An 11,941-nucleotide genomic window follows, 5' to 3' on the forward strand; every position below is an offset into this window, starting at 1 on the left:
CGGAACAAAAACAATAACTCAACAACAAAATAATGTTACATAATATGTTCGAAAAGGGGTAGTAGGAAGCGAATTTGTCTTTAAATGTAATAATTTGTGTATAAACAAGTACAGTACAGTGCAGCTTTCTTGATTTTGTTTTGTTTTTGCTAATTACGAGTTTATTAAATTAGAAATACATTTTAAATTAAGCTTTCAACAAGCGGAAATGTTTTTTTAATGTAAAATTTTGCGTACAAACAAGGTTGGAAGGGCAAATTATGTCGTGTTTTTTTTCTCAAAGAAAAAAAAATTCAATCGAGTTTTTGACAAACGGAGCATTTTTTTCAATTTAATAGAAGTAAAAACTGCGGCAGAGTAACTATAAATGTAATTAAATGTAGGATGATAATAACGAAGGATTAAGTTTCACATTTGTAAAAAAGTAGAAAAAAGGACTGTTTCATAAACGTCATAAATCGTCCTCCATTTTTTAAAGCATTGCTAAACTTGACCGACAGAGGCCGCACTCTCGCCACCGAACCACCCGACGTCGGCAAAAATGACTCTCAAACTTAATGCAGTGCCAAAGTTGACCGACAGAGGCCGCACTCTCACCACCGACGTCGGCAAAAATGACATCACGCGCCCAAAGAGGAAGCTCTCGCTGAGTCTCGCGAGCTCTTGCAGGCAACCGGGGCCTGTTACGCAACCGCTGACCTACTAACACACATTCGCACGAGCGAGCGAGCCAACAAGCCGTCCGCCCGCCCGGCCAGCCATCCATCCATCCAACGCCAAGCGAACCTTTCGGAACCCACTCGGACGGAAACACGCGTGGAAACCGGATTAGGAATCCGGAGACGAGAAGTGGACTGGACGCCTTTTTGCTGGAATTTCGCTCCAAGGTAAGCTGGCTCTTTTGTTGTCTACCGAGCGTCTTCGGGGGGGTGGTTCACCGGGGGGCTTACCGGGGGGCTCGCATTCCGAACCATTACCGGCTGTTTGGAACCCCCTCCCCCCAACCCAGAGCACTCCCGCCGGCTATTTAGTTTGCCTTGTTTTTGTATGCTGTTTTTCACTCGAGGCGGAAAACGCCCCCCCCCCCCCCCCCCATAACGCCCCCTCCCACCCCACACCCTTTAAAAGTTCCAGGTGCCCCTGCTAGCTCAATGCTAACGAGAGAAATGTGAAAACAGAAAAAAAACAATTCGGCTAGTGCAAATAACAACAAGTGCCCCCTCCCACTCGTTAAAACAATCAGATGCCCCTACTAGCTAAAATGCTATCAAAATGTGCTAAGACGTCATACACCACGCGCGAAAATTCCACTAAGTCTGGGGTGTCAAACTCGTTTGGGGTCGGCGGGCACATGCTAAAAGAAAAATTGCACCCGGGCTGGACTAATAGAATAAAGAGGAACAGAGATAAGGGAGAAAGATAAAGATACAAGATGGAGAAAAAGAGATTAAGAAGAAATAGAGATGGAGGGAGAGAAGAACAATGGTAGAAGAAAGAGAGAAGATATACAAGGACAGGGAGGAAGTGTGAGAAATAGAGACAAAGAGAGAGAAAAAAAGGGAAGAAAGACAATTGAAAAAGACACATAAAGAGGAGAATAAAAAGACTGAAGGAGCAAAAGAGAGAGAAAGACGTGGAAAAACAGAACGAGACAAAAGTATGAACAAAAGAAAATAAGACTGAAAAATAAAAACAGCCTCAGTTGCCTTGTGAATGGCATTGGCAGCCTCCAGTGGACATGTTTCAAACCGCAAGTCATTTTTCTCTTGTGCTTCTCGCAGGCTGGTTGCATCATTGGCATGCATTAGGTGACGAATACATATCACAAAAAATAAATGGTGTACTGAAATTGTGTGAGGAGTTCTTTAAGAAATTCAACCTCCGTCAAAGGTGACCTCGTAGCTCGCCTTTGCGGCACTTTCATTGGACAGGGTCTCGTGAAAAAGCGCCGCTGTGCCGTTCCAACGGCTTCCGGTCGCTTGTTTGTTTCCAGGGGGCGGGTTTTCATTCGGGACTGCCTTTTTTTTGGATGACATTGTTGGAAACCAGGCGGACGCACTTCGTATTTAGGTGAAAACAGACTCCCGCCCTCACAATCCGGAAATGGGGTGGGCGCAAATTCACAGAGAGCCAAGAAACGGCGATTTCCTTTCTTTTGTACAAATTTATTTTCGACATTATGAAAGAACGATGGAGGGTTTTTTTCACTTCCGGGGGGGCGCAAAATCCGACGCACCGTCCCTTAAGATTGCGTCAAAATGTAGGTGACAACGAGGCCACGCCCACTCGCCTTTCACGCGCCCCTCCCCTTTTCAACATGGCCGTGAAATCGGGTCAAACGCAAAACTCCAAGAAAACAAGATGGACGCGCCACGTGTGTGCTTGATTCTCTGCAAAGTAGAAGCGGGAGGGGGGGAGCTGCTGCTGAATGGCAGACTTTAGCCCCCTCCCCCAAAATCAAAACATCTAAGTCAAGCGTGTGCGCGTTACAAAAGAATGCTGGTGGGTGGCGCCCCGGCGGGCGTGTGCGGTGACGTCATCGCCCCTCCCGGCCTATTTATAGCGCGTGCGCGCGCTCTCGCGTTCGGCGGCGACGCGCCCGCTGACCCCATTTCACACTTCCGGTTTCCGTCGGCGCCTTTTATGGGTCACTGGGACATTTGCGCTTCGATTACGTGAGAGTCGGTGACGTCATCGGCGCCATGATGGCGGGCGGAAAAAACAAGTCTGAGCCGTCTTTTTGTTCTTATGCAAGCGATGACGTCACACTCGGTTACCACGCGCGCTCATTCCAATTGTGATTGTCTAGGACGAGCTTAGTGAATACAATTTACACAACAACACTGTCAGGTGTCAAACAGGCAGCCCGCGGGCCACATCAGGGCCGCTAAGGGATTGAATCCGGCCCGTGAGACAACACTCAGAGAAGCGCAAGAGAAAAACAAGCTGCAGGTTGAAATAGGTCCACTTGATGTTGCCAAAGAAAGGTGCCTCTCACAAAGATGCTGTACTTGTATTCATTTCTCTCCCTCTTCCTCTTTTCCACCCCTTTTCTCCCACTCTCTGTCTCTCTCATTTTCTCTCTGTGTCTCTTTTTCTCTTCCTTTGTTGCTCTTTGTCTTTCTCTCTGTCTTTCTAACTTCTTTTGCTCTAACTTTTTCCCTTTTCTCTCTTTTCTCTTTCTCTCTTCCTACCCTTTGCGCTTTCTTTTCTCTTTTCTCTCCTTCTGTCTTTCTATTTCTCTTTGGATTTCTTTCTTCCGCTCCCTTTCTTTTCCCCCTCTCTCACGACTTTTTATCTCTTTTGTTTCTCACGCTCTTTCCATCTCTGTCTTTTTCTTTCTTTGTCCCTCCCTCTCTCCTTTTCCCTCCCTCTTTCACTTATTTCTTTATCTCTCTTCTTTCTTTCTCTTAAACCTACTAGTCCGGCCCCCGACAGAATGTTTGTTCTATCGTGTGGCCCCCGAGTTAAAATCATTTTGATCTGAGATAGATAGACACTTTTTCATCCCCGTAGGGAAATTCACACTTCCAGCAGTTGAAAATAAAATAAAAATAAAATAAATAGAATAAATTAATAATAATATTACGTGATGATATATATATATAGTATTTAAATAGTGCTACATGAAACACACACTGTCATAAAAATAGGGTAATATGCAAATGTGGGGGTGGGGTTTCATGTGGGCTTTTACTCCCCCGGGTGGAGTTAAAGAGCCTCATGGCATGAGGAAGACACTAGAATATACTCAAGATGTAGCCATGGATTTTAAACTATTTGAATGTTGACCTTACAGTTCGCTTTAACGTGAAGCCAAAAGGTTTTATATCCTAGGAGTCAAAGATGCGGCCCGTGGGCCAGATCAGGCCTGACAAGAATTCAATTCCGGGGATACTCTGAGAGAAGCATAAGAGAAAAAAATGACTCACGGTTTGAAATATGTCCACTGGAAGGGCTAAGGCTTTCGACAGTCTTTCTTTTATCGGGCATTCTAGGATCTACAATTTAGTCATTTTCAAATCCGTAATGACACATTTGCTATGATCAGGAATGTCAGGTTGCCATGACAATGCCCCGCGCTAACAATTCCTCTTTTTCTCTGTGGTTTGTAGCACTTGCTGGACGCCCGACATCAGCGCGATCCAGTCTGGTCTGCAACAGCGCCCCCTAGGATCAGCGCCAAACTTTGTGGAACACAACCAAGAGAAGATTTAGGGTTCGGCGTGGCTAGTACAGCCGAGCGCTCGCCATCGCCACGGAAACAGTTTGCCTTCAGGATAAGTTCCGTGCGGGTGATTTTCATGGAGTTCCGCCTCTTTTTGATCTTTTTGTCCTATTTGGACACTTGAGGGATCGACGAGAACTTCACCAGGCCTCGTCCACTTGCGTTCCTAAGTTTGAAGTTTAGTAGACTCTCCAAAGAAGGTGAGAAGACATCAATGCATTTTGAACTTGCAAGGACCACGGGTAGAAAAACCTTCAGATAAGAAAGTCTGACCCGTTTTGAGTACGTCTCCAAGGCTATAGAAGAAGATCTGCCCTAAAGGGAGTAGAAACCCAAGAACATGATTGGTCGAAAGTGTCGAAACAACCGACAACTGTAGTAAACACACAAAAGTATCGGCTTCGTTCACACTTCCCGGATTCTGTTCGTCACGTCTCCCGATCGGAATCCAAACCCCAAAACGTCGTTCCCGTGCGCCATGGAGTCGGAGGGTTTCGCCGACTACGGCGGCGAAGTCCCGCCGGCCGAGGACGGGTCCCGCTCCGACCGGTCCTCCAAAACGTCCAAGGCGGCCGTGACGTCCCGTCGCAAGCGCGAGTTCATCTCGGACGAGAAAAAAGACGACTCGTACTGGGAAAAACGCCGCAAAAACAACGAGGCGGCCAAGCGGTCCCGGGAGAAGCGACGCATCAATGACATGGTGCTGGAGAACCGGGTCATGGTCCTCAACGAGGAGAACGTCCGGCTGAAAACGGAACTGCTGCAGCTGAAGTTGCGCTTCGGACTCATCAGCACGGCGGCTTACGTGGAGAAAAGCCAGCAGATCGCTAACAGCGCTAATGCTAACGATGCTGCCGCCTCCATGCCCAACGCCTACCTCTCCAGCGGGTATTCCAGCTCGTCCCAGATGATGCCCAACTCGGACTCTTCGGAAACGGAGCACCACAGGGCGTCGCTACCCGTCTACTCCCCAAGGGGGTCCGTCTCCGACCTATCGGACGGTTCGTCTAGCCCGGAGCCCCCCTCGTGCGTCAAGAGGGAACCCCCCAACCCGGAAAACGCCGGGATCTTGGCAACCGGTGCCGCTTATCCAAGCGTCGGTCCTGTTTTGATGGCCTCCCTCCAGCGGGGGGCGCCGGCTGCCGCACAAAGGAGCGTAATACTGTACCGCTCTAGCGGCGGCTGGAGCTCCGCCCCCGATATCGATTTCTCGCCAAGTGTCGCCGAAGTGGCCGAGAAACTGGAACGGACCAAAACTGCCGATTATCGATACTCTGAGGCGGGGCTAGACGGGTACGAGTCCGGAAACCGTCGGGGTTTTTTCGAGAGGGCAGAGCCCGAGGAACCCCGGAACCCGTTTGCGCCCAATCCCAAGGAGGGCGCGCCTGGCGGCTACCCGGAGCCGCCTGTCCTCACCTACGAGGGGGCCCCGGGGCCCGACGCTTTCTACCGAAGCGCTAAAGACTCCTCGTCCAGCGAGGGCGACCCCCGCAGTTCCGATAAGGAAGGCTCCACCGACGACGAATCGCCTTCCTCGTCCTCCTCCGATATAGGCCGAGACCGCCATAACCACGGCGGCCAGCGCCACCCGTGTCACGACCAAGTCAGGACCGCCGCGTTGCCGCACAAGCTGCGCCTCAAAAACCGAGCGCCGCCCCCCGGCGGTTCGGAGGCCGGCGGGGGCGCGGCCACCTCGCCCGCTCACCCGCAACACCCGTATTTGGCGTTGCTCGCCAACGTCGGCCACGTTGAGATGGAAAGTCATCCGGAAGACGGAGAGGACCTCGGGCGAGGCGAATAGCAAAAGGCGCTCCTGATGAGTCTGGTTCGAGACTCTGCGGCACCGAGGGCCTGGAACCGGCCCCGATAGGACGGTTTCTCGTGGGCCGGAAGAATCCGTCGGCGTCCTTAGCGAGGCATCAGATTTGACCAAAGAATTTTCGGTTTCTTTTCACGCCGCCGCCAACGGGGTCCCTTTGAGATCCTGGTCCGCCTCCCTCTGAGCACTTAAAGGGACAGTGTGTATTATTCTCTTTCTCCTCTCTGTCAAATGCCCTCAATATGCAGGTCGTCGCCTTGCAGGGCGGACTCCGCTATCGGTGTGTGAGTGTGTGTGTGAATGGGTTTAATGGGTAGAGTGTGAAGTGCGTTGTAAAGCACTTTTTTTGTGTGTTTGAAGTCCCGTTGTCTATTTGGGTCGTCTCCCGAGGTGCCCCTTTCTGCTCTTCTTTCCCATGTACAAATGTAAAATTGCGCTTGGACTATTTTGACGATGATGTTTCTTTTTTATCACGTTTGTTCCGTCGTGCTGCGTCGTCTTCTCGCGTCCTCGTCGGACGAAAGAGAAATGCTTTTTCTGTGATTGTCGAGGTCGAAAATGGCCAATTAAAGGTTGTCGAAAACATGTCGCATCGTGGTGTTTTTATTGTTATTACGCGTGTTGGCCTGCAGAGGGATGGGTGCCACCGGGCTGTATTTGCCCAAGACACACCGCAGGAAATGGCGCCCCTACCTTATCATTATTGATATTACGACTAAGGCCAGTTTTTCTAAGCACTATGTTTTGATCATTATTTTTTCTTATATCTCCTGATTGTCTTATCTTTTTTTCTCTTTAAAGTCTCTATATTATCATTTCTTGCTTTTTTTTCATGCTTTTTGTAGCTTTTTATTTTTTTTCCCTGTTTCTTTTTTGGAACGTTCCCTTTTTCCTTGAGTTTTACTTTTGTCTTATTTCTTTTTTGCTTTAATTCTAAAACCATCCATCCATTATCTGCACCGCTTATCCTCAGTAGGGTAGTGCTGGAGCCCATCCCAGCTATCTTCGGGCAGTGGGCAGGGGACACCCTCAACTGCTTGCCAGCCAATCACAGGGCACACAGAGTCAGACATTGGGACAATTTGGACTGGCCAATAAACCTGACATGCGTGTTTTTGGAATGTGGGAGGAAACCGGAGTGCCCGGAAGAAACCCACGCAAACACAGGGAGAACATGCAAACTCCGCTGGATTTGAACGGATGACCTCAGAACACTACGACAATAACACTACAAGTAATCGACAGAAATACTACAAAAACACTGCGGAAATACGACCACAGCATCATTTCGAAAATACGACAAGTACTTCAAATATACTGTGGAAATGGTGCAAAAATACTCAAATACGCGTGCAATAATACTACAAAAAATTACAGAAATACTGCAAAAATGTTGTCGAAATACCACAAAACTAAATATATGAAAGTGATATTATCCAACAGAGATGCTACAAAAATACCAGTACAGTAGTATTATAATACAAAATTACTACTGTAGCATAATGTCAAAAATCTAACTTAAAGTAATACTACACAAGAGATGCTACAAAAATACCAGTACAGTAGTAGTATAATACAAAAATACTACAGAAGTACGTCAAATATACTGTGGAAATGGTCCAAAAATACTCAATACACGTACAGTAAGTAATACTACAAAAGGTTACAAAAATACTGCAAAAATGTCGAAATACCACAAAACTAAATATTCAGCTGAAAGTAATACTATACAACAGAGATGCTACAAAAAATACCAGTACAGTCGTATTACAATCCAAAAATACGACTATAGCATCATGTCAAAAATACTACAGAAGTATTTCTAATATACTGTGGAAATGCTACAAAAATACTCAGGATACACGTACAGTAATACTACAAAAAGTTACAAAAATGTTGTCATAATACCACAAAACTAAATATCTAACTGAAAGTAGAACTATACAACAGAGATGATCCAAAAATACTAGTACAGCAGTATTATAATACAAAAAATACTACAGAAGTACTATGGAAATGGTACCAATATATTCAAATAATACACGTACAATTATACTACAAAAGGTTACAGAAATACTGCAAAAATGTTTAAATACCACAAAACTAAATATCTAACTGTATAGTAGTATTATAATACAAAATTACTACTGTAGTATAATGTCAAAAATCTAACTTAAAGTAATACTATACAACATAGATGCTACAAAAATACCAGTACAGTAGTACTCTAATACAAAAATACAACTATAGCATCATGTCCAAAATACTACAGAAGTACTTCAAATATACCGTGGAAATGGTACAAAAATACTCAAATAATACACGTACAATAACACTCCAAAAAGTTACAGAAATACTGCAAAAATGTTGTTGAAATACCACAAAAATAAATAACTGAAAGTAATACTATACAACAGAGATGCTACAAAAATACCAGTACAGTAGTATAATACAAAATTACTACTGTAGCATAATGTCAAAAATCTAACTTAAAGTAATACTTTACAACAGAGATGCTTCAAAAATACCAGTACAGTAGTAGTATAATACAAAAATACTACAGAAGTACCTCAAATATACTCATAATACACGTACAGTAAGTAATACTACAAAAGGTTACAAAATACTGCAAGAATGTCAAAATACCACAAAACTAAATATCCAGCTGAAAGTAATACTATTCAACAGAGATGCTACAAAAATACCAGTACAGCAGTATAATAAAACAAAAATACTATTATAGCATCATGTCAAAAATACTACAGAAGTACTTCAAATCTATTGTGGAAATGGTACAAAAATACTCATGATACACAGACAGTAATACTACAAAAAGTTACAGAAATACTGCAAAAATGTTGTTGAAATACCACAAAAATAAATAACTGAAAGTAATACTATACAACAGAGATGCTACAAAAATACCAGTACAGTAGTATTATAATATATAATACTACTATAGCATTATGTTAAAAATCCTACTGAAGTATTTCTAATATACTGTGAAAATGGTGCAAAAATACTCATGATACACGGACAGTAATACTACAAAAAGTTACAGAATACTGCAAAAATGGAATCCGAATACCACAAAATTGAATAACTGAAAGTAATACTATACAACAGAGATGCTCCAAAAATACCAGTACAGCAGTATTATAATACAAAAATACTACAGAAGTACTTCAAATTTACTGTGGAAATGGTACAAAAATACTCATGATACACGGACAGTAATACTACAAAAAGTTACAGAATACTGCAAAAATGGAATCGGAATATCACAAAATTGAATAACTGATAGTAATACTATACAACAGAGATGCTACAAAAATCCCAGTACAGCAGTATTATAATACAAAAAATACTACAGAAGTACTGTGGAAATTGTACCAAAATATTTAAAAAATACACGTACAATAATACTGTAAAAAGTTACAGGAATACTGCAAAACTGTTTAATTAATGTTTAATTAAATATCTAACTGAAAGTAATACTATACAACAGAGATGCAACAAAAATACCAGTACAGTAGTACTGTAATACAAAAATACGACTATAGCCTCATGTCAAAAATACTACAGAAATACTTCAAATTTACTGTGGAAATGGTACAAAAATACTCATGATACACGGACAGTAATACTACAAAAAGTTACAGAAATACTGCAAAGATGTTGTTGAAATACCCCAAAAATAAATAACTGAAAGTAATACTATACAACAGAGATGCTACAAAAATACCAGTACAGTAGTATTATAATATAAAATACTACTATAGCATTATGTCAAAAATCCTACTGAAGTACTTCAAATATACTATAAAGAGAAACACTCCGAAACTAGTGTCGAAATAGCAGAAAACTAAATCATGAGATCCTCCAAAATAACAACTCGAGTAATACTTCAAAAGTACAAGAGATATACTATAAAAGAGCATCGTTGCCAAGGTGATTCTAGCGAAACATTTCATAAGAAACTCGATTCGGATTTCGTCTTCGCAGTTAGGAATGTGTTGCGTAACTCCAGGCGGGCGGGAGCGTGCACGCGCACCCCCGCGCGCGCCTCGGTTTGGCCTACTTTCCCTTGGGCGTCGTGCACGCGCACCGTTGACATACTGACCCAATTTTACACGGGAAGATTTTGCACGCCACCAAATAAATTAGAACCATGGTCCTTCATGTTGTCCTCCTGATTCCAGGACAACTCCAGATACTTGAAACCAGTGTTTTCAACCCTTTTTGAAACATGGTACGCTTTTATTTCTAAAAAAGTTCCGTCAAAAAATGTTGGAAAATGAAGTATTTCACTGGACTGCCTCATAAGCAGATAATTACAGTGGGACCTCGGTTATCGCAGTTAATGGGGACCAAAACCACCCGCGATAAGTGAAAATCCGTGAAGTAGCGGCGCACCTTTAAAAAAAAAAACAATTTTTTTTTTATTATTATTATTTTTTAGACCCGGTTAATGGGGACCAAAACCACCCGCGAAAAGTGAAACTAAAGTAGCAACTCCCCTTCAAAAATGCTTAAAATTTTTTTTTTTGTTTTTTTTTGTTTTTTTTAATTATTTCATTCTATTCTTATTATTTTTTTAGACCTGCGCAGCTCTGAACCATCGAACTTGGAACCACGAAGTAGCGACGCCCCTTCAAAAATGCTTAAATTTTTTTTTTTTTTTTTTTTTTTTTAAATTTTATTTAATTATCATTATTTTTTCGGCGCGCGAAGCTCTGAACCCGCGAACGTCGAAGCGCGAAGTAGCAAGGTCCCACAGTAGTATATAAAAAGAAGAAAATGATACTTAAACTAAAAAAGTATGATGTGCTTTATTTATGTTTTTATTTGTTACTGTGCAATCTTTAAGTTATTAAATGTACTGTGCTACCTCATGAGCAGATAATGAGTACATAAAAAGTACTTAAAAATCTACTGCCACCTATTGATATGGATGACTATTACAGTTCCTAGTCTGAAGATAGCAAAAATACTGAATAATGGCCTGCTTTTTTTTGAAACATAAAATTGGGAAAATTCCAGTGGCACACGAGACAAGGTCTCAAGGCACATCAAAGGGAGTGCAGTTTGCTGTGTTTTACGGAAACGTGGCTCACGTCTAGCATCCCGGACGCTAACGTGGAGCTACCCGGCTTCAGCGCTGTTAGGGCAGACAGAGACACTTTAGCCTGAGGGAAGCGGAGATGAGGCAGACTCGCTATCTACGTGAACAGGAGGCGGTGTAACCCTGGGCACAAAGATTTCCATCTGCTGCAGGGACATCCAACTTTTAACCTAGCGTGTGACGTCATCCACTCCGCTGTTGCTAAACTACAACACAGCACCCTGAGGCCATCCTGTTAATCTGTTAATAAACAACACAAGGATACTGCTGGAAGTGTGAATTTCCCCACAGGGAGGAATAAAGTATCCATCTATCTATCTATCTAGTATTTCTGTAGCAATATGTATGTGTAGTATTCAAGTCGTATTTTAGTATTAATCTGATACTTTTGTAGTAATTTTGTAGCATTTCTTGAGTACTTTTGTAGTATTCATGTAGTTATTTTTTGTAGTATTTTTCTAGTAGTATTCTAGCAATATTCATACAGTCGTATATTGTAGTATTATTGTAGTGTTATTTCTTTAATAGTATTTTTGTTTTATAGCATTAATCTACAAGTATTTTTGTAGCATTTATGAAGAATTAGGTCCCAGATTTAGGCACTTAGTTTGATTAGTTTTGTAGTACTTCTGTAGCGTTTTTGTCGTACTTCTGTATTATTACTGTGATATTCCTTTAGTATTTCTGTAGTACTTTGTAGTATTACTGTAGCTGTAATTTTGTAGTATTTATGCAGCAGTATTTCTGCAATAGCTTCCTATTACGACTG

At 42.7% G+C, this 11,941-nt stretch overlaps 1 protein-coding gene across 1 annotated transcript; it reads left to right on the forward strand.

Annotated features, from left to right (window-relative positions):
• Nucleotides 1-673: 673 nt before the first annotated feature.
• LOC148360430 (uncharacterized) lies at nucleotides 674-6,632 on the forward strand. The gene is made up of 2 exons (XM_088341265.1): nucleotides 674-887; nucleotides 4,116-6,632. Exon 2 carries the CDS (start codon nucleotides 4,707-4,709, stop codon nucleotides 6,027-6,029), a length of 1,323 nt encoding a protein of 440 aa, XP_088197391.1. The 5' UTR covers nucleotides 674-887; nucleotides 4,116-4,706; the 3' UTR covers nucleotides 6,030-6,632.
• The last annotated feature ends 5,309 nt before the right edge of the window (nucleotides 6,633-11,941 follow it).

The sequence above is a fragment of the Urocampus carinirostris genome, chromosome 8, assembly GCF_059441175.1.
Source record: "Urocampus carinirostris isolate Australia breed hairy pipefish chromosome 8, RoL_Ucar_1.0, whole genome shotgun sequence".
Lineage (NCBI taxonomy): Eukaryota > Metazoa > Chordata > Actinopteri > Syngnathiformes > Syngnathidae > Urocampus > Urocampus carinirostris.

Bases quoted from the DNA above. Each gene is read 5' to 3' on its own strand.
- LOC148360430 (XM_088341265.1), top strand. From the start codon at position 4,707: ATGGAGTCGGAGGGTTTCGCCGACTACGGCGGCGAAGTCCCGCCGGCC.